A 19,852-nucleotide genomic window follows, 5' to 3' on the forward strand; every position below is an offset into this window, starting at 1 on the left:
TATATATATATATATATATATATATATATATAAATATGCACACATGTGTGAAATCTCTTTAATGCCAACAAAACATGATCGGATTATAAATATGAAACCATACAGTGTAATTACACAAATGACTGGTATTCAGCAGTTTTGATATGGAAAATAAAAGCAAAAAATATAAAATAATATAAAAGAATAACTGGACTTTTTCCTGTTTTCCATAAAAAGCTGAACAATGTGTTGCTAAAACCTGATTCTACATAATCAATGAAAATGTTGCCATGTTCATGCAGCGCCTTGCAATGTTGCTTTATTCAGTAGAAACAGGAAAACATCATAACTGAAGAGGGAGGGAAATAATTAAAGATTTTCCATTTTTATTTACAAAGACAAAATCTGAAATGTGTAAAATTATATTCACCCCCTTCCACCCAGACTGTACTCTAATAAACTGAACATACATCCACACCACACTTTTCAGAAAATGATTCATTTTTTCCACTACTTTGTGTTTATGACGTTAAACTCCAGATAAAACACATGAAAGTTTGTGGCTCTAATGGACGGGGCAACAATTCATGAAAAAATAAAATAATACCAAATTCACATCTACATTTCACTTTAGACCTTAAAGATTTTATTTCACCTCTTCAATGATTTATAAGAATAATACAGACAGGATGAAGATTGAAGAAGAGGTTCTGTCTGTGGTTAAAGGAACAAAACCAGTAGAGCGAAGCCTAACTGAACAAATAGTTATAAAAACAGTTTGTATGAAATAACACATCATTACACAAATCTTAAACTGACAGACGTATATAACAGATATGATCGCATTTTTATACATTTTGCATTAACTCACATAAACGCAGCAGAATGGCACTAACATTGTTTTCACCTACGACCTGCAGATTAAACCAGAGAATATTTTACAAACAAGATGGTGGAAAGTCTTGTGCTAGTTGGACACACACACGCCCACACACACCCACCCACCCACCCACACACACACACACACACACACACACACACACACTCTTCCAGAATGTCAGTATCTTTTCTAGAAAAAGAATCTAATTTATTTTATGACAGTGAAGAAACGTTTCTCCTCACGCTACATGTTCTTGGTTTCCGTGTTTCTTCAGAACCTGAACCGCTTCGCGTCGGTAGAATCCTAGGAGGTAAAATAACCGAGACGGTTCCTTAAATAAAACCTGACGAATATCGCCGTGGAGGCCGGGAATGTGAGTAATGGGACTACCTGGACAGGAGACTAAAACAATCCCGTCAGATTATTTACAGACTATGGATGCTATTTTAATGTTCGCAACAGGTCTCTGGTCATTTCTTCACAGAACAGTTCTGGTTCTGTCCGGGTCTGGTTCTGTCTCACTGGATCCTTGTTGTTCTGGAGAGACTCAGGCTTCGTAAACCCTGCAGAGGAAACAAAGAACGGTCAACAGGGGGCGCCGTTTGTAAAGTTACTGTCAAAATTAACAGCAATAATTTTGGTGATATAAGAGAAAAAAAGAGGATTTGTTTTTGTAAGTTATATTTTCACCATGTTATTCATTCATTTATAAAATGCAGTTTCAAATTTAATACTTCATTAGTAAACTAAATATTTAGATAATCAACTAAATGACTAAATATACCAGCTCAGCAGTAAATATTTAGTTTGCTAACTAAATAAATCAGATTTTCTTCCATTATTTTATTTGTATTAATGAGAAACATTCAAATATTTTTCTTTCACCTAATAGTTACAAACGTCTTCATCAGGGGTGGGCAATCCTGGTCCTCGAGGGCCGGTGTCCTGCAACTCTTGCAAGTCTCCCTGGTCCAACACACTTGAATCCAGCAGCTGAATCACCTCCCAAGTGCAGTCAGGTTCTCCAGAGTCCTGCTAATGACCTCATTATTTGACTCAGGTGTGTTGAAGTGGAGATGCATCTAAAAGTTGCAGGAGTCCGGCCCTCGAGGCCTGGAGTTGCCCACCCCTGGTCTTCATGTTAGTCCGTCATGTAACATCATAAAAAACATTTTTTCTGTTGGACTAATTTCAGAACAATAACTGATAAAAATGACAATTATTATGGCTGAATATTCTTGCATAATTATAATTATGCAGGAATATTCACAGACATGTTGAATATTTATTAATTGCAAAAATATTGATTAGATTCTGTCCAATGAATACCATCCATTTCTTATAGGCATGTAAAGGCTGCAGGCAGGAACCTGCAGGCTGCTGCAGGCTGCTGCAGGCTGCTGCAGGCCGCCGGCTGCAGGCTGCTGCAGGCTGCTGCAGGCCGCCGGCTGCAGGCCGCCGGCTGCAGGCTGCTGCAGGCTGCTGCAGGCCGCCTGCTGCAGGCTGCTGCAGGCCGCCTGCTGCAGGCTGCTGCAGGCCTGCCGGCTGCAGGCTGCTGCAGGCCGCCGGCTGCAGGCTGCTGCAGGCTCGCTACCTGTGTTTGTCCTTCCAGATGCGGAACCATTTGACCAGATTCTTTGTGCTCTGAAGGTTGGGGTGCAGGCAGTACTCCTGACCTTTGAACCGAGAGATGTTCTCCATGGTTACACTGTAGGGAGGAAAGGGAAGGACAGAAACATGTCAGCCTCCTGAAAAGCAGTTGAATAAATACGGCGGAGGGTTAGGGCCAGAACCAGACATTAAACTATGAGAATCATGAATATTATAAAGATTAAAGCATAATAGCAGAAAAAACACATGAAATTTGCAAAGACAAAAACAGTTTTACTGAGAAAAAAGCTTCAATATTTATTAAAATCTGACCTAATCAGCTCAGCTGGTGGGTGGAAATAGATTCTATCGATTGTTTCAAAGTTCTGGTAATAATTACAATTTGATGCTAATTTTTTAAAAGATTAAAAATTTCCTTCTTTGTAAAATTGATGAAAAAAAAGATGCTCAACATTCTCATTTTAATTTTCAAATATTTTTCAGGTAGGATCATAAAATTACTACTAAATTCTCTTAATATTACAACTTTATTCTTGTGACATTATTCCGATAATATTATGACTTTATTCACACTTTGACCTTATTTTGGTAATATTGCGACTTTATTCTTGTATTATTGTGATTTTTTCATATTATTCGGACTTTATTTTTGTAAAATTATGACTTTATTCTGGTATTATTATTCTTGTGATTAAATCCTTTTCTTAGCCTCTCCGTTGTGAATGAATAACCTTTAATGGAAACAGAAACATGAAGTAAATCTGCATTTCTTTTTGTTTTTTAATGAAAATGTTTAAGTGAAAAAGTGATTGCAGAGAAAACCCGGGTCTAGCTGGAGTCCTGAGGCGTTTGCGTTACTTTGACTAGATTTCACAGGAGCTGAAAACCATTGAAGCCGTTTGAATGGATCCACTTGAGGACCACTTGACACGTTATTGGCCCAGATTTCTAAATATTCTTCAACATTCCCACAGTTAAAAGCGCCTCGTCTTCCAACAGCTTTATGGCGCCGACAGTTAAAATGTGACATGAGTCAGTGAATGCAGCCGTGTGTCTGCAGGCGTCTAATCGGCAGTAATGACGGAGACAGTCGGCCTGCGTGTGGTTCATTGAGTCCAACACAGACTGCAGGCCAGAGCATGAATGCTAAATGACAGCAGGACAAAGGAGTCGACTCTTAAAGTCAGAGATGCGTCTGCTGCCCTTCGCCTTCACTCCTCACTGAGGCTTGTTTTATCTGCAGAAACTCTGAGTGACAAGAAGAAAGGAGGAGAACGCGAAGGCTTCAAAACCAGGAGGAACCAGGAGGAACAGAGACATTTGGAGGCAAAGTGTGTGTTTGTGTTTGGCGTCGCCACTCAGCATGCCAAGCCGAGCGCCCAGAGAGGAAACTCTCCCTCGTTCCTGTCCCTTTCATTCCTCCCATGGCTTTCTGGAGCAGTTTTACTCATAAGTAGATCTTTCAGACCTAATAAGAATAAAAATCACTATGTCTTATATTAATGTTATCTTGCAAGACATTTTTTATATTTCTTTGCACATACAATGATATATTGATCTGTTTTCTACAAAAAGAAAACATTAAAAAAAATGTAAATATAAAAAGCTGCCTTCAACTTATTGACTTTGGTCGTTACAGCAAAAGGTTTGGACACCAGATGAAGGAGGCAGGGAGAAGAAGAAGAAGAAGAAGAAAGACTGAAATAGTTTCAGTAAATTTACTAAATAACTCACAATATCATCTTCTCTTGGCAGAAGGGATGTTTGGGTTTGATCTCCAGCTTCTGCACATCCTTATATCTGATCTTTGGTCCTTTTCTGGTGCATCTGCACTTATAGGCTGAGGAGAAACATAAACATGTTGGAACGACTTCTGTGCTCTGCACACATTTAAACACAGAGACACGTTGACAGCAAAACTAAAGTTTATAAACTGCTTCAGTTCTGCATCCGCTGAGCTGTTTTATTTCATCTTTCTGTCTGTGACACGTTGTGTTTCCGAGGCTCTGACCCAGATAACACGCTGCTACTTATTGACACGTTTCCTGAGAAACTCCACATTCATCTTCCCTCCGGTCACGGCTCTGCTGCCGGCGAAGAAAGAGCCGGAGAAAATTGGTTTTGCTGGGCTGTATATCTGGGATGACCCGGATAGTCCAAGGTTTCCCTTCATCCATCACCTGCTATCAGCGCCGACCGTCGGGCCGTTAAATCTGCCTGAGAGCTCAGGCTGCAGAGCTGCTCGCTCACACAGGACAATAAATGCCAGAAAACAAACACAAGTTAATATTGAGTGGAGAGAAGCTGGATGTTTCCATCGCTCTGGAGAAACACAGCGAGTTAAACTTTGCTTTAAAACCCCTGAAAGACGGCAGGTGGAAACAAAACCAGATATTAACTCCAACTCTTTTACCTGGGTAAGAATCCAAAATGATTTCAGGTTAATTTCATCCGACTTCTCAAAAAAAATCTTAAAATGTTCTCCAAATACCAGTAATACTAGATTAGCTGCAGAGATTAAGATATGTTTTCATTCTAACAGCACCGTGATTTGATCAGGTCTGTCACGGTAACAAATGTTTCTGGATGATAAATCGTCTCAGAAGTTATTGCAATAAACAAAAATATTCCTCTATTGAAACATTTTCAGGTCACATAATGCAAGAGACATTTTAAATATCCAACAAAAATCAACAGAACAGAAACAACAAATAAAATGAATTATTTAGCAAAATTATTCTTCAAAAATGTCTAGTTGAGACCAAAACACCAAACTGAAGACTTTTATCATCCAGGTTTTGGTAGAAAGAGAAAAACGATAAGTAGAAATGATTGAGCTGGTTTTAATTTATCGTGGGATTAATTGATTATTGCTTATTGCCAGAGGCATAATCAGATCTGACTCCTGCATGCAGCAGGTGTTACTGTCAGCTTAGAGCCATGAATCCGCTCAGAAACCAGTGAAGGCTGGAGTTTCTCTAGATTTCCTTCCAGGAACACAGAGTCAAGTAAACAGAAACTGTTACATCACCAGTTTGGGCGCCAAGCCGACATTTTTTCAATAAATGAAGGTTTTACCTTCTGCGCTCAGGAAGTGCAGGATGACCAGCAGCAGCAGTAGCGCCACTTTGCACCGATGCATGGCTGAAAAAATACTGGTTCTTTAAAAATGAAATTCCCCAAACTGGATTCCTCAGCGGTCAGGAGAAAACGCGAACTGGACGGAAAGTTGGTGGCTGCAGATCAAGTCCACTTGCAGGGAAGGAAGGTTTTTTTCTCGCCTGCTTGGAGTCGCTTTGAACTCCGTCTGTGCGTCCTGCGCGCTTTGGATGCGTCTCCAACTCTCCTGCCGCTCCGTCTGGAGGGCTGAGCCAGCTTTAAAAAGCTCCACGCTGCCTCTGCTCATTAACATGCGCGGCCAGGCAGCGAATCAAACACTGGTGGCCGAGGAGAGGAGGTCTGAAGCCGGGAGGGAGGGCGAGCGGAGCCGGGCTCAGATCATGAATGTTCTCTCTAAAACCTCCGCATCAGGTTATTTATACACTTTCACATCCTGGGGCAAAGCCTTCATGAGACATTTATACAAATAAAGATCTCGAAGGTTCCAGCTACGTGCATATTGATAAAACTAATAACACTTAAAATGTTACAGCTTCTCTGGATTCTATTAGTGCGGGCCGTTTGTAAAGTCACACAGTCAAAAACAGGAATAATTTGGGTTATTTAGCCTGTTGTTTAAAGGAAAAAAGTCACATTTTCACCACATCATTGATACATTTGTAAATGTTGCAGTTCCAAGATAAATATTCAGCTAGCAATCTAACCTGCTAACTAAATATTCAGCTAGCAATCTAACCTGCTAACTAAATATTCAGCTAGCAAGCTAACCTGCTAACTAAATATTTAGCTAGCAAACTAACCTGCTAACTAAATATTTAGCTTGCTAGCTAGCATGCTAACTAAATATTTAGCTTGCTAGCTAACATGCTAACTAAATATTTAGCTAGCAAGCTAGCATGCTAACTAAATATTTAGCTTACTAGCTAAACATTTAGGTCCGAGCTAGATATTTAGTTCGGAAGATAAATATTTAGCTTGTAAATTAATTGTTCAGATTGGAAAACCATTTGTTTGGAAAATAAATATTTATATTGGAATTTAAGCTAAAAATTTAGCAAGCAAGCTAGCCTGCTAAATTCCTTGATTACAGAGAAAGCTAGAATATTTTAACAGCTTTCTAACCGGCAGTTTTTCAATGCATAATGGATGGAAGAAATTGCAAAATATTTTGTTTAGAAACTAAACATTCACAAACTCAATATTTAGCTTGCACATTAAATATTTTGTTTACTGATGCTGTACAGGACAACTAAAGTTGTATAAAATATTTCCTCATAACTCAAGCTACATCTCATTCCTAGACAGCAGCTTGATAAAAAGAAAATCTCCCACAAACGTCTCTGTGATGAAAAATGGCTGCCATGACTCGTGATGTGATGTTTGCAGCTGCAGGTTTTCATGTTGCATCCAAAATAAATGCAGTCATTGTGTGAGGCGGTGCCAGAAGGTTTCTGTAAACGATAGTCCTGAGAAGGAGCGCTGACCTCCCACCTGGGATCCCTGATCACAGGATTAAGCTGCAGCCATCAAAACTGCATCAGCAGGGATTTCTCTCTCTCTCTCTCTCTGTGTGTGTGTGTGTGTGTGTGTTCACCTCATAGCCCTGAGCATCGGCCCAATCAGCTCCTGCCATCACCATGCCGTTCTGCCCCAGATGAATGCTGTCATCATGTTTTCATGTCCATTAATGAGTGCATGGCGATGACATCATCGAGTCCAAACTTCTTGTCACCCGGGTCAAATTGTTGGGTCAAAAGCCAAGCTAAATTTTACTACAAAATTTTAATATTTTCACATAAACTGAGATTCATCTCAGAAATTGTCTAGAACAAGTTTAAAAATTGTTGACATTTGAAACTCAGAAATTTTTAAGTTTGGTGCAGAAAACTTCTGAGATTAATTTGAAAATGTGATTTTTTTAAATGTAAATTTAGAACAAAAACATTTCCAGTTGAACCCAAAATCAAGCAAATGAAGTCGTCCGATTTTTCTCTGTCCAATATTTACTGTAAATTCAAAACTTGAAGGGGATTTTTATGATGGTGTGATAGGGCAATTGAAGATAAAAATAAATTAATTAATAAAAAAAACTATAGTTTTCTAGAAAAAAGTTACTTTGAAACTTCTTTGAAAAGCAGCAGCAGCTCCAACCAGGGGAGATTTCAGTCTGATCCAATAATGTCGGCCATTAAAGAGCTCTGATTGTGTTAATGTGTGACTTCTGCAGAGAAATTAATCGGTTCATTTTTCCACGGATGTCGACCTTTTCAAGTTTCCAAACTGGGACAAAATGTTTTTTTCTGGTGTTGGATTGAACTATTTAATGTAAAGCAGTTTATTGTTTTCATGCCAGGAGGATCTCAGGATTAAACCAGAACATCTGACTCTGTTTTGGTTTTTGAAGTTTGTGGGAGTGATGAAAGGAGCCGGTTCCTGCTGACGGAGCCGGACCGGGTCGGGTCGGGTCGGGTCGGGCCAACATGTAAACGCTGCTCAAACCGTCATGTTCCTGTCCCTTTATTTTCATCAGATTACAACCTGGAGTAAATAAATTCATGTCAGCGCGTCTGAAGTGAAGGAATGACAGAAACGTGTTGCTCCAATTCCTCAGGAGCTGAAATATTTCCAGCTGAAAGATTCAGCAGGAATTTATTTATGTGCTTCAGTTTGACTGAATTCTCTTCACCGCAGTAATGCGCAATAAATATTTTCACAATGCAGCCTGGACTCACAACAAATTAAGGTTTAACATCTTAGTGAAACAAAAGGACAAAAGGAAAGTTAAGCTTTTCCAAACTTTTTCAGTTGATATTTTCTATTTTGTTGGTTTCCAAAACGTTTTTTGTCCAAGATTAATGAACGAATGAATCAACTTAATTCTGATTAAAATTATTTTACATTTTAATGAAGCATAAATATGTGAGCTTGTAACTGAAAAAATCTCTTCCTGGGACTTTCAAATAAAAGATTTGGATCGATCATGAGCTGCAGTCGGGGCCACAGGCATTTCTTTCACGGCCTGAAAATGGCCCCCGCTCCGCACTTTGCACACCACTGGTGGGTCGCCATGAAATTAGGAGCAATTTGTTATTTTCTTTGCAACAAACTGATTTTCAAACCAAAGATGCTTCCAAAGACTCAGCAGCCGCCTCCAGTTAGAGAACATTTTGTACATTTTGTTCCTGAGGGTGGAAGATAATTAGCTGGCAGACGGGAAGGTCAACATCTGGTCTGCATCTCTGAAAAGACCATTTCTACTGAAAAATTTAAACATAATACAATCTCTGTTTATGAGACTTGGGCAGAGTGGATGATTCCAGCATGATCATCAGATCAGAGAGAGCTACTGCTCTGACCTTTGACCCCAGCATGGCTGTTTCAGACCTCAGGCTGGCAGATGAACCTGAAACTGAAGCAAAAACAATCCGTCAAAAGAAAACGATTCAAATGTGAACACGATGAAGTTCAGCGGCAGCCGATCGTCAGGAAAGCATTTCTGTTCTGAGACGATTTCCTTCCTTATCGTGACGTTTAGCATTAATGTTTGGTCGAATTATTAAGTAAATCTGCTCATCATTGAATTATTAAACACAGACAGAGAAGATTTAATAATGATGAGCAGGTGTTACATGTTGATGCCTCAATGATTCAGTTCATCATTCGGTCATTAAGTCTTTTTTCTCTGTTATTGCAGCAACAAAAGGAGAAACTTAAATATTCTCCAGTGGAATCAAATTTTTGGTTTTTAAAGATTTAATTTGTGAAAATCTGAATTTTTTTTCCCGCCAATGCAGTGGTGTGGTTTCCACAGTTCAGGGTGATGTCAGCACAGCGGGCGGCCATCTTGTTTTACAGCTTCTGTTTATTTGCATTTTGAGAACATGAACAATAACAAAACTTTAAATAACTTATTTCAGATCCTGATAAGTCATAAAAATGACTTTTCTCTCTTAATTTCCAGACATTCTGGTAAAATTGTGTCTTTATTCTCAAAATTAAACAGCAGTTCTTGTATCCTGTTTCTGACACGCCGTCGTTCAACTCGCAGACACTTTTTGAAAATAATTTCATTTTTTATTTATTTTCTTATAGAAAAGAAAGTGAGATTTAAAAAAAATTAGAATTGGAAATTGGATGTGGGTGAAAAAAAGATCTGACTTTTTAAGTTATTTCTGCTCCAAGTTTCTCAATTTTCCTTCCAGATTCTTTTTATTGTTGGTATAATAAACCAATAAATCAATTAATCGCATGATAAATTAAAACAAATTCAATCATTTGCATGATTTATTTATTTTTTTTAACAAAAACTGGATGATGAAAGTCTTCAGTCTGATGTTTTGGTCTCAACTAAACCTTATTTTTGAAGGATAATTTAGTCTGCAGAGATTTTATAATTCTCTTTATTTGTTGTTTTGTTTATTTATTTTGAATATTTATAATGTTCCAGTGTTTAATGTTCATTAGAATTTAAATGTGTTTTTGCATTATATTGGTTGAAAATAATCTCAGAGCAGCGATATTATCATTTATCGTGATAAACTTTGGGACAGTTTGTGTTGATGTTGGTTCCTTCACATCTTCCTCTGGATGTTCGCTGAAGCAGGTTGTCAGATAAACGAGGATCAGAGCAGCAGATCCTCCTGTTTTGGTTGATCCTGAATGATCCGTAAAAACTCCCAGTTAGCCGCCATGTTTCTGCAGCTGCTTTGGAAAAGTTTCAGCTTTGGCTTTTCTCCAGGTTTCTGTCAGAAACGTTCTGGTTTTTACTGAGTTGGAGGTGAAAAGGGATGTTTTGCTCACAGCTGCATCATATTCAACTCAACAGAACAAGAACTAAACAGTGAATATAATGTTTTATTATAAAACTATTATTCTGGTTAAACATCTCTGCTTGTGAAATAATTCACAGCAGGGGTTGAAGTTGTTGCACTGCAAAAACACAAAATCCTACCAAGTATTTTTGTTCAGTTTCTACTGCAAATATGTCTGTACATTTGAAATAAAAGTAATTTTTCAGCAAGAAATAGTTTGTGTTAAGTTACAGCAGCGAAATGTCAAAAAGAAAAAAAAACATCCTGAAAAATAATGGGAATGAAAGGTGTTGGCAGTGTGATACTGAGGGATTATAACTAAACATTTAATTCTGTCATTTTGTTTTACTCCTCATGTTTTTAAACCCTTTGAGGTTCAGCAAAGCCTCACATTCAACATATAACATTCTCTGTTTTCACCCAGTTTTGTATTAAATTAAGAAATGTGCATCTGATCTCCAGAAAAATGTCTTCAGGTCTTTAGATTGTTTTCCCTGAGCTTCGCTGTCAAACTGAAAGTTTTATCTGGAGAAAGTTGTTTAGATATTCTGCATGCATTTTTCTCAAACTGCAGCCAGACGACAAAATCAGCTCAGGAAAGCCAACATGACAAATGTCAAAGGTCGAATCTGGTTTTCACAGATTCCTCACTGAAAAAGAGACGAAAACTAAACTGGAAACTCTGCAGTTTCCATTAAACCGACATTTTCTGTTTCTCTTCTCCAGGACTGTTTGTTCCTTTTGGATTTATTCCTCTCTTTCTTGGCAAAATAAAACGTGAAGGAATGTTTCAGTGAACAGAAGCTGCAGGTTTTCATCACGATGTTGAAATGAGAAAAACAAGTTAAAGGAGCCGCTCTGACCAAACAAGCACCTGGAAATCCCCAGAAGAGGAAGAAGAAACTCCGACTGGCTGCAGAAACACGTCAACAATCTCAGAGCGAAACATTTCAAAAGTATTCACACCCTGGATTTTCTTACGTTACATTTAAAGCAGCGACGTTCAAATGTTTCGTCACTTCAGCCAAAACTGCCAAGTCAAAAGGAGTCGCAAAAAAAACTAAAAAATCTAAAAATCAAGCAAATAAAAGTAAAATGAATAGTTTACTTTGTGTATTTTATTGGGTCTTTTGTAAATAAAACACAGAGATGTAGAAATGTGAAAAGAAAGGAAAATGATCCAGTTTTCACTTCATCATCCTGAAGAAACGTTTTCTTTCTTACATCGGTACATTGGTGTTTTCATTTAGGTTTTTATATGCTGATGATACTCTGTTATATTTATCAGTAACTTTAAAATGATATTTTCTGACTTTGAGTTCAGAAAATACAGAAGTTGTTTTTATAAAAGCCAGCAGACACTTTGTAAGTTATAGAAATGTTTTTTTAGTCACCATGTTGTGACAGTTTGCAATGAGACAGATAATCTGTAAAAAGATCGATCTCCTCCACCACCACAAGTTCTAACTAGAAACAACCAATCAGAGCCAGGGGGCGGTTCTTCACGCTGTCAATCACTATCTCAAACTACGCTGCAGCTAGCAAAGCCTGTTGTGAATGCTAAGGCTAGTTAGCATAGCCACCGATGACAGCAGAAAAACGGTTTTCCTGTAACAGTAAGTTGTTAGCACATTTAGCAATGAATACATGAGTGTGATTGACAGCGTTAAGCCCCACCTCCTGGCTCTGATTGGTTGTTTTTGGTGCAGCTCAGGAGGAGGAGGAGATCAATCTTTTCACAGCTTATCTTTAACTTTACAACATGGTGACAGTTTTAACAAATATGTAAAAAATCTTTTCTTTGTAAAAGTTACAAACTGCAGGTTTAGAATAAAAACTTTCCTCATGGATAAAGGTCAGAGTTTGGCTTCGCTGCAGGACGCAGCAGTGAGTCTGATCATTTCTGAACTAGTTAGTTTATGGAGAAGTGAAGCAGGAAGTAAACATTACGAAGGGAAACGGTCCAAACGCAGCCGCCAGCTAAAAACCACAAACACCCAGGAAACCTGTCACCGCTCACTTTCTACACAGATTTATATTCAGACCCTTTTAAGTGTTAATATATACTGATAAAATGTTTGAACTTCTTTACCAATAAAGTTGAACATTCAGACTACACTGTTGAGATTTTGCACTAAAAAGTTTTTATTATTTAGCTTCTGTTTCACCGTTGTGCATCGTCTGTCTGATAAAATCCAAATCAGAAAATCACTTTCTGTGGTTGAAACTTAACAAAATGAAAAAGCCTCAACATTTATGGTGTCGATAGGTTTGGAGAGAATCCAGCTGTAAGGAAGAGGCTGAACTGTGAAAACGAAGCGTCAGGATTAACATAATCAGGTCCAAACACACAGATCACCAGGTCCAAACACACAGATCACCAGGTCCAAACACACAGATCACCAGGTCCAAACACACAGATCATCAGGTCCAAATACACAGATCACCAGGTCCAAACACACAGATCACCAGGTCCAAACACACAGATCACCAGGTCCAAACACACAGATCACCAGGTCCAAATACACAGATCACCAGGTCCAAACACACAGATCACCAGGTCCAAACACACAGATCATCAGGTCCAAATACACAGATCACCAGGTCCAAACACACAGATCACCAGGTCCAAACACACAGATCACCAGGTCCAAACACACAGATCACCAGGTCCAAACACACAGATCACCAGGTCCAAATACACAGATCATCAGGTCCAAACACACAGATCACCAGGTCCAAACACACAGATCACCAGGTCCAAACACACAGATCATCAGGTCCAAACACACAGATCACCAGGTCCAAATACACAGATCACCAGGTCCAAACACACAGATCACCAGGTCCAAACACACAGATCACCAGGTCCAAACACACAGATCATCAGGCCCAAACATACAGATCACCAGGTCCAAACACACAGATCACCAGGTCCAAATACACAGATCATCAGGTCCAAACACACAGATCACCAGGTCCAAACACACAGATCACCAGGTCCAAACACACAGATCACCAGGTCCAAACACACAGATCACCAGGTCCAAATACACAGATCATCAGGTCCAAACACACAGATCACCAGGTCCAAACACACAGATCATCAGGTCCAAACACACGGATCATCAGGTCCAAACATACGGATCACCAGGTCCAAACACACAGATCACCAGGTCCAAACACACAGATCATCAGGTCCAAACACACAGATCACCAGGTCCAAACACACAGATCACCAGGTCCAAACACACAGATCACCAGGTCCAAACACACAGATCACCAGGTCCAAACACACAGATCACCAGGTCCAAACACACAGATCATCAGGTCCAAACACACAGATCACCAGGTCCAAACACACAGATCACCAGGTCCAAACACACAGATCACCAGGTCCAAACACACAGATCACCAGGTCCAAACACACAGATCACCAGGTCCAAACACACAGATCACCAGGTCCAAACACACAGATCATCAGGTCCAAACACACAGATCATCAGGTCCAAACATACGGATCACCAGGTCCAAACACACAGATCACCAGGTCCAAACACACAGATCACCAGGTCCAAACACACAGATCACCAGGTCCAAACACACAGATCATCAGGTCCAAACATACGGATCACCAGGTCCAAACACACAGATCATCACCGCGTCCAGTTCCTGCTAAAATAAACATCTGATCAACGATCCTCTGGTCAGCAGGACAGAAACACTGCTGAGCTTTTCCAGGTGGAACCAGCAGCACTTCCTACCTTTCTTCTTCTTCTGAGGTCCAATAAGGTTCTGCTCCCACTGGCTCCGCCCTCTTTTCTGATGCGCGTCGAGCTGCAGATGTTTTCTGTCCTAAATCAAACCAAACATCTGTCAAAAAGTGTAACAAGGTTAATTTCAGCCCAACAGGTTCAACATTTAGTTCCTGTGGTCAAAACGGACAGAGAAAGAAAATCACAGCTGAAAAACCATGAAGAACAGAAAAGTTTACTTTTGATAGTTATGTTTTTTATTAGCCGTTTTCATTATTTTACACTTTTAAAACAACAAAAAGTGTCAAAGTGTTTCTGGTTTCAGCTAAATGTTGAGAATCATTGATGCTATTTTTACTGAGTCCGTCTTAAAAAGAGGATTTTAGATCTCAACGTTTTTATTCATTATTATTATAATCCTAATTTTTTTTAGCACATTAATGACAATCATTTTAAAACACAAGCTCTTCTTTTCAGGATGAAGTTTGGTTTGTTTAAATAAAAATACTAAATTATTTAGTATATTTCACCTAAAAATTGCGTTTAATTTAAAAAGGCAAAGACAAAATTTTGAAGTTTTTCTTTACAAATGAAAACATTGTGATTATCTCAATGTTTCAAATTCATTCTCATATTTTTTCCTGATATGGCCCTAATAATTTGTCACAGAAAGGAAAAATTTAATTTAAAAAAAATTGTGTTTGGAAAATCAGAAACTCTGAGTGCAGAAACACCGTGGCATTTTTAAAATTCATGTAACATAATTTAACTGAAACTAACTGTCTGAGAAATGCTGAAATAAAAACACAAATCAAAGAGGAAAATAAACAAAATCAGAATAAAAAACATGAATTGATAAAGATCGATGACTAGATGCTTTGTTTTTAATTTTCACTCTTTTTTCATTCCTAAAAGTTGGTAACTCCAGCAGTTTGTGATTTTATTTTCCAGAGAAAAGTTTTTCTTCCTCTTCCTGTGTGTGTTTTGCAGCATGTCGTGTGAAGTACTTCCTGTGAAACGCGGTGCTGCGTCGGCGACGCGTCGGTGCTGCGTCGGCGATGCGTCGGCGCTGCGTCATCGATGCGTCATCGATGCGTCGGTGCTGCGTCATCGATGCGTCGGCGCTGCGTCATCGATGCATCATCGATGCGTCGGCGATGCGTCGGCGCTGCGTCATCGATGCGTCGGCGATGCGTCGGCGCTGCGTCATCGATGCGTCATCGATGCGTCGGCGCTGCGTCGGCGCTGCGTCGGCGCTGCGTCATCGATGCGTCATCGATGCGTCATCGATGCGTCGGCGCTGTGTCGGCGCTGCGTCATCGATGCGTCATCGATGCGTCGGCGCTCTGTCGGCGATGCGTCGGCGCTGCGTCATCGATGCGTCGGCGCTGTGTCGGCGCTGCGTCGGCGCTGCGTCGGCGCTGCGTCGGCGCTGCGTCGGCGCTGTGTCGGCGCTGTGTCGGCGCTGTGTCGGCGCTGCGTCGGCGCTGCGTCGGCGCTGCGTCATCGATGCGTCGGCGCTGTGTCGGCGCTGCGTCGGCGCTGCGTCATCGATGCGTCATCGATGCGTCATCGATGCGTCGGCGCTGTGTCGGCGCTGCGTCATCGATGCGTCATCGATGCGTCGGCGCTCTGTCGGCGATGCGTCGGCGCTGCGTCATCGATGCGTCGGCGATGCGTCATCGATGCGTCGGCGCTGTGTCGGCGCTGCGTCGGCGCTGCGTCATCGATGCGTCATTGATGCGTCATCGATGCGTCGGCGCTGTGTCGGCACTGTGTCGGTGCTGCGTCATCGATGCGTCATCGATGCGTCGGCGCTGTGTCGGCGCTCTGTCGGCGATGCGTCGGCGCTGCGTCATCGATGCGTCGGCGATGCCTGCTGCTGGTCAGGAAGAAACGAGCTCAGTTTGTTTTTCATCAGTTTGTTAAATCTGCAGCTCAGTAACCGGAGATTTTCACCGACTGATCGGCCGCTCGCTCGGTCGCTCACACACACACGCACACACACGTACACACACACACACACACACACACACACACACACACACAGCGGCCAAACGTCCTGTCGCCGTCACATGGTCAACTTTAACCAGTTTTAGTTTTATGTCACAAAGTCGAGGATAATAGTGAAAACGGAAGAGAAGCTCCTGACAGATTTATAAATCATGCAGGTGATTTAAAGCTGCACTGCATTTTATTTCAGAGCTTCAGGATAAAGGGGGCTAACTAACCCTAATGTCATGGATCGAATCTTATGACTCTTTGGTCTCCATTAATTTTCCCAGATCAAGTTTTCTAACCTTAAACTTTGGGATTTACTGAATTAGCTGAGGGCTGCACAGTGGCGCAGTTGGTAGCACTGTCGCCTTGCAGCAAGAAGGTCCTGGGTTCGATTCCCGGCCGGGGTCTTTCTGCATGGAGTTTGCATGTTCTCCCTGTGCATGCGTGGGTTCTCTCCGGGTACTCCGGCTTCCTCCCACAGTCCAAAAACATGACTGTTAGGTTGATTGGTCTATCTAAATTCTCCCTAGGTGTGTGTTTGTGTGTGGATGGTTGTTTGTCCTGTATGTCTTTGTGTTGCCCTGCGACAGACTGGCGACCTGTCCAGGGTGTACCCCGCCTCCCGCCTGGAACGTAGCTGGAGATAGGCACCAGCAACCCTCCCGACCCCATTAGGGACAAGGGTGCACGGAAAATGGATGGATGGATGGATGAATTAGCTGAGAATCTTTAGTTACTCTGGATTATTCTCTCAGATTGGGACGATCTGAAGACTCTAATCTGATCAATCATCTTTCTAGAGTCTCTAAAAGTCCAAGTTTTACCAATGATTAATTTATCTACAGTTAGATGTTTAATTGGCTGTTTGACCCACAGAAAGGCCTGATGATGCTTGTTTGGGTTCATAGGTCATTCAGGATCCTTAACCTGCTGCAACCCACTTCTCACATGTTTGTGAACCAAAATGAAAACCAGCATTTCCCTGGCACTACTTTGTGTTGGTCTGTTACATGAAACCCAGATAAATAGAAGGTTGTGGATTTGACTAGGACTGAGGTTTGAATATATCAGAAACATAAAATTAATCTAATTATTTTTGATTTGATTACAGAAACAGGATGTGATGATGTTGGTTTTAAAGAGGAAACTGAAGTTTAAAACTATCCTCTGATTTAATCAAACTCCAGTCTGTCTGCCTAGTCAAAGTCCGGTTCGGTTGGTGAGGTGTGAATGCTAATCGACCTCTGACCTCCGACCTGCGACCTCTGGTCCTCCAAACCTCTGTCTGGGTTCGGTTGAAGTGAACTCTGGTTCGGTGTAAATGTAAACGCCAAGCAGACCGGAGACCGCTCCAAAAGCAGGAAGTGGACTACAGCACAGGGCATTCTGGGTAAATACAACCAAAGCTAACATGCTAGCCTAGCGCTAGCAGGAGAAAAGACTAAAGAGAAATCCTCCAACCGCTAAACTCTGACGCCTCCATCTTGTTTCCATCTGGTGAAGAAGGAAGTTGCTCTCAGTGTCTTCAGAGGTTTTTGTGTCGTTTCCTTCAGTGGTTCTTGGTGCAGCGCCCCCACAGGCCAGGAGGGGAACAGGTTGCTGAAATGGTTTGGTTGGTTTGAAAATGTTTCCGTTTGGCCTTAAATCGAACCGAGTCGCTCAGACTATCAGGTGTTAATCAGATCTCGTCTATCAGGCGAAAGCAGAGACGGAGCTCACACACTGACCTCCTGCTGACCCTGAGCACACAGCTGAGAGCGCGGCGTCCTGACCGAAACACACGCAGGCAGCGCAGCAACAGCTTCAGTTCACCGATATGAACCCAGACATGAAGTTCAGGTCATCTCCATGTCTGCTGATGACCTGAAAGGGAAACTATTCATAAAGGACATGCAACGTCTGAACAACACAGGAGAAGTGTACATAGAGTCTAAAAACTCCCGTTTCATGTCATTTCCACTCTGCGAACACACACACACACACACACACACTCCTAATGTCTGCTTTGTGTCCTCATTTTACGGCGAGTGAGCGCTCACACCCGGCTCAGAGCGCTTTGTACCCCCATTATGGAGCCGTTACACTCAGGCTACTTGGGATTGCAGACACGGGCCGGGCAGATGTCCTCTGGCCCTAACACACACACACACACACACACACACACACACACACACACTCATATGTGTGTGTGCACTTCCTCTGGGTGTGTGACCTGGTTCTTGTTACCTGGTGTCAGGTGGGCGTTTTACAGGAAAACAGGAGCTTTATGTTTTTGAAGTGAAGAGATGGAAACACACCAGGAGGGAGAAAAACGTGTTTTTCTGAAACAGAAGAAGAAACATTAACAACGCATTACTGATCTAGAATTACAGATCTGTGTGGAGTGATCGCTCACGATTCATGTCAGGTTACAAGCAGAAAAATCAATATGTTTGATATTTAGGATAATATCTGGTAGATAAACACAAAGATGCAACTAAATCTGATGTGGAAGCAAAATAATATTTGGTGTTTAGTTTCACCTCAGCTCAGAGTTTTAAACCTTCAAATCACTGAATAATAATGTTCAAATCATTTCACATGGAATAAATGAGGGCTGATCTCTATACTTTATATAAAAATGTAAAAAGTCTTTTCTGTTGTTTATTGTTGAGAATTTGAATTTCTCAATATTTCTACTGATATTAAACAACTATATGTTCAAACATTTCATTTATGTTTGTGCTCTTTTTATTTTTGCACAAATCTTAATAATAATAATAATAATAATACATTACATTTGTATAGTGCCTTTCTAAGAACTCAAAGACGTTTACAGGAGTCTAACAAGATCAACAATAACAGAAAAACACATAAAAAAGAGATAATACCAGTTCATTCCTTTTGTGTTTATTCTTGTCTTCTGTTATGTTGTGCATTTAGATTTAGTTTCCTTAAATTAGCTTTGTTCTAATTTAGCTTTGTGCTTTCCTGATTAAGAATCTGATGCAGGGACTGAAAACTGAAACTTTCCATCTAATCTGACTGAGCTGGAGACGTTTTACAGAGAATAATGAGCAACAATCACAATTTGCAAAATTCAAAGGTGCTTTTGCAAAATTCTGACTCAAATTCACACCACACCTTTCAGATTCTTACTGAGTGAAAATATTTACAACCATGTCCAGTGTTGCAGTATTTCGTGTTGAACTGAACTCCTCCCAGTGTTGAGGAACCTCCCTGTGCTGCAGGTGAAGTGCGCAGCGGGTGGCGCGAGGCTCTCTGTGAGGGACAGCAGCTCGAGATGAGCCGCCTCCGGCCGTTCAGGCTCCACTGGAGTCACACAGGAAGGCATGTGGAGCTCAATATGGCAGGATTCCTGTCTGAAGCTCTTTGCTGAAGGCATCTGAGGATTTTCAACTTTGATTGTTTTGCTGCATTTCAAGACTGAGGCACATAAATGCATAAAAAGCAAAAGATGTTGTTTGTAAAGTGAAAAACCCAATAATTTAATTTGGGTTATTTATAAAGACAAGAAAAAAATGCGGTTTAATTTTTTTGTCATATTTTCTCCATGTTATTCTTTCATAACAGTTTTGACTCAAGTACTTGATTAGCTAAATGTTTAGCACAAAACTAAATATTTCGCACCAACTAATTTACTTTGAAGCTAAATGTTTATTTTGAAGGTAGATGTTTTGTTATAGATAAATAAG

The 19,852-nt window shown here is 40.7% G+C and overlaps 1 protein-coding gene across 1 annotated transcript; it reads right to left on the reverse strand.

The window, feature by feature from the left end:
• Nucleotides 1-87: 87 nt before the first annotated feature.
• cxcl14 (chemokine (C-X-C motif) ligand 14) lies at nucleotides 88-5,846 on the reverse strand. The gene is made up of 4 exons (XM_028009519.1): nucleotides 5,549-5,846; nucleotides 4,205-4,310; nucleotides 2,454-2,567; nucleotides 88-1,422 (listed from the first exon to the last, which is right to left on the reverse strand). Exons 1-4 carry the CDS (start codon nucleotides 5,610-5,612, stop codon nucleotides 1,407-1,409), a joined length of 300 nt encoding a protein of 99 aa, XP_027865320.1. The 5' UTR covers nucleotides 5,613-5,846; the 3' UTR covers nucleotides 88-1,406.
• Nucleotides 5,847-19,852: the final 14,006 nt, after the last annotated feature.

This window comes from Xiphophorus couchianus, chromosome 23, assembly GCF_001444195.1.
Source record: "Xiphophorus couchianus chromosome 23, X_couchianus-1.0, whole genome shotgun sequence".
NCBI lineage: Eukaryota > Metazoa > Chordata > Actinopteri > Cyprinodontiformes > Poeciliidae > Xiphophorus > Xiphophorus couchianus.

Coding starts and splice junctions, on each gene's coding strand:
- cxcl14 (XM_028009519.1), bottom strand. CDS start 5,612: ATGCATCGGTGCAAAGTGGCGCTACTGCTGCTGCTGGTCATCCTGCAC. Junction 4,311..5,548: donor GCACTTCCTGAGCGCAGAAG/GTAAAACCTTCA, acceptor GTTTCTCCTCAG/CCTATAAGTGCAGATGCACC. Junction 2,568..4,204: donor TGCCAAGAGAAGATGATATT/GTGAGTTATTTA, acceptor TCCTCCCTACAG/TGTAACCATGGAGAACATCT.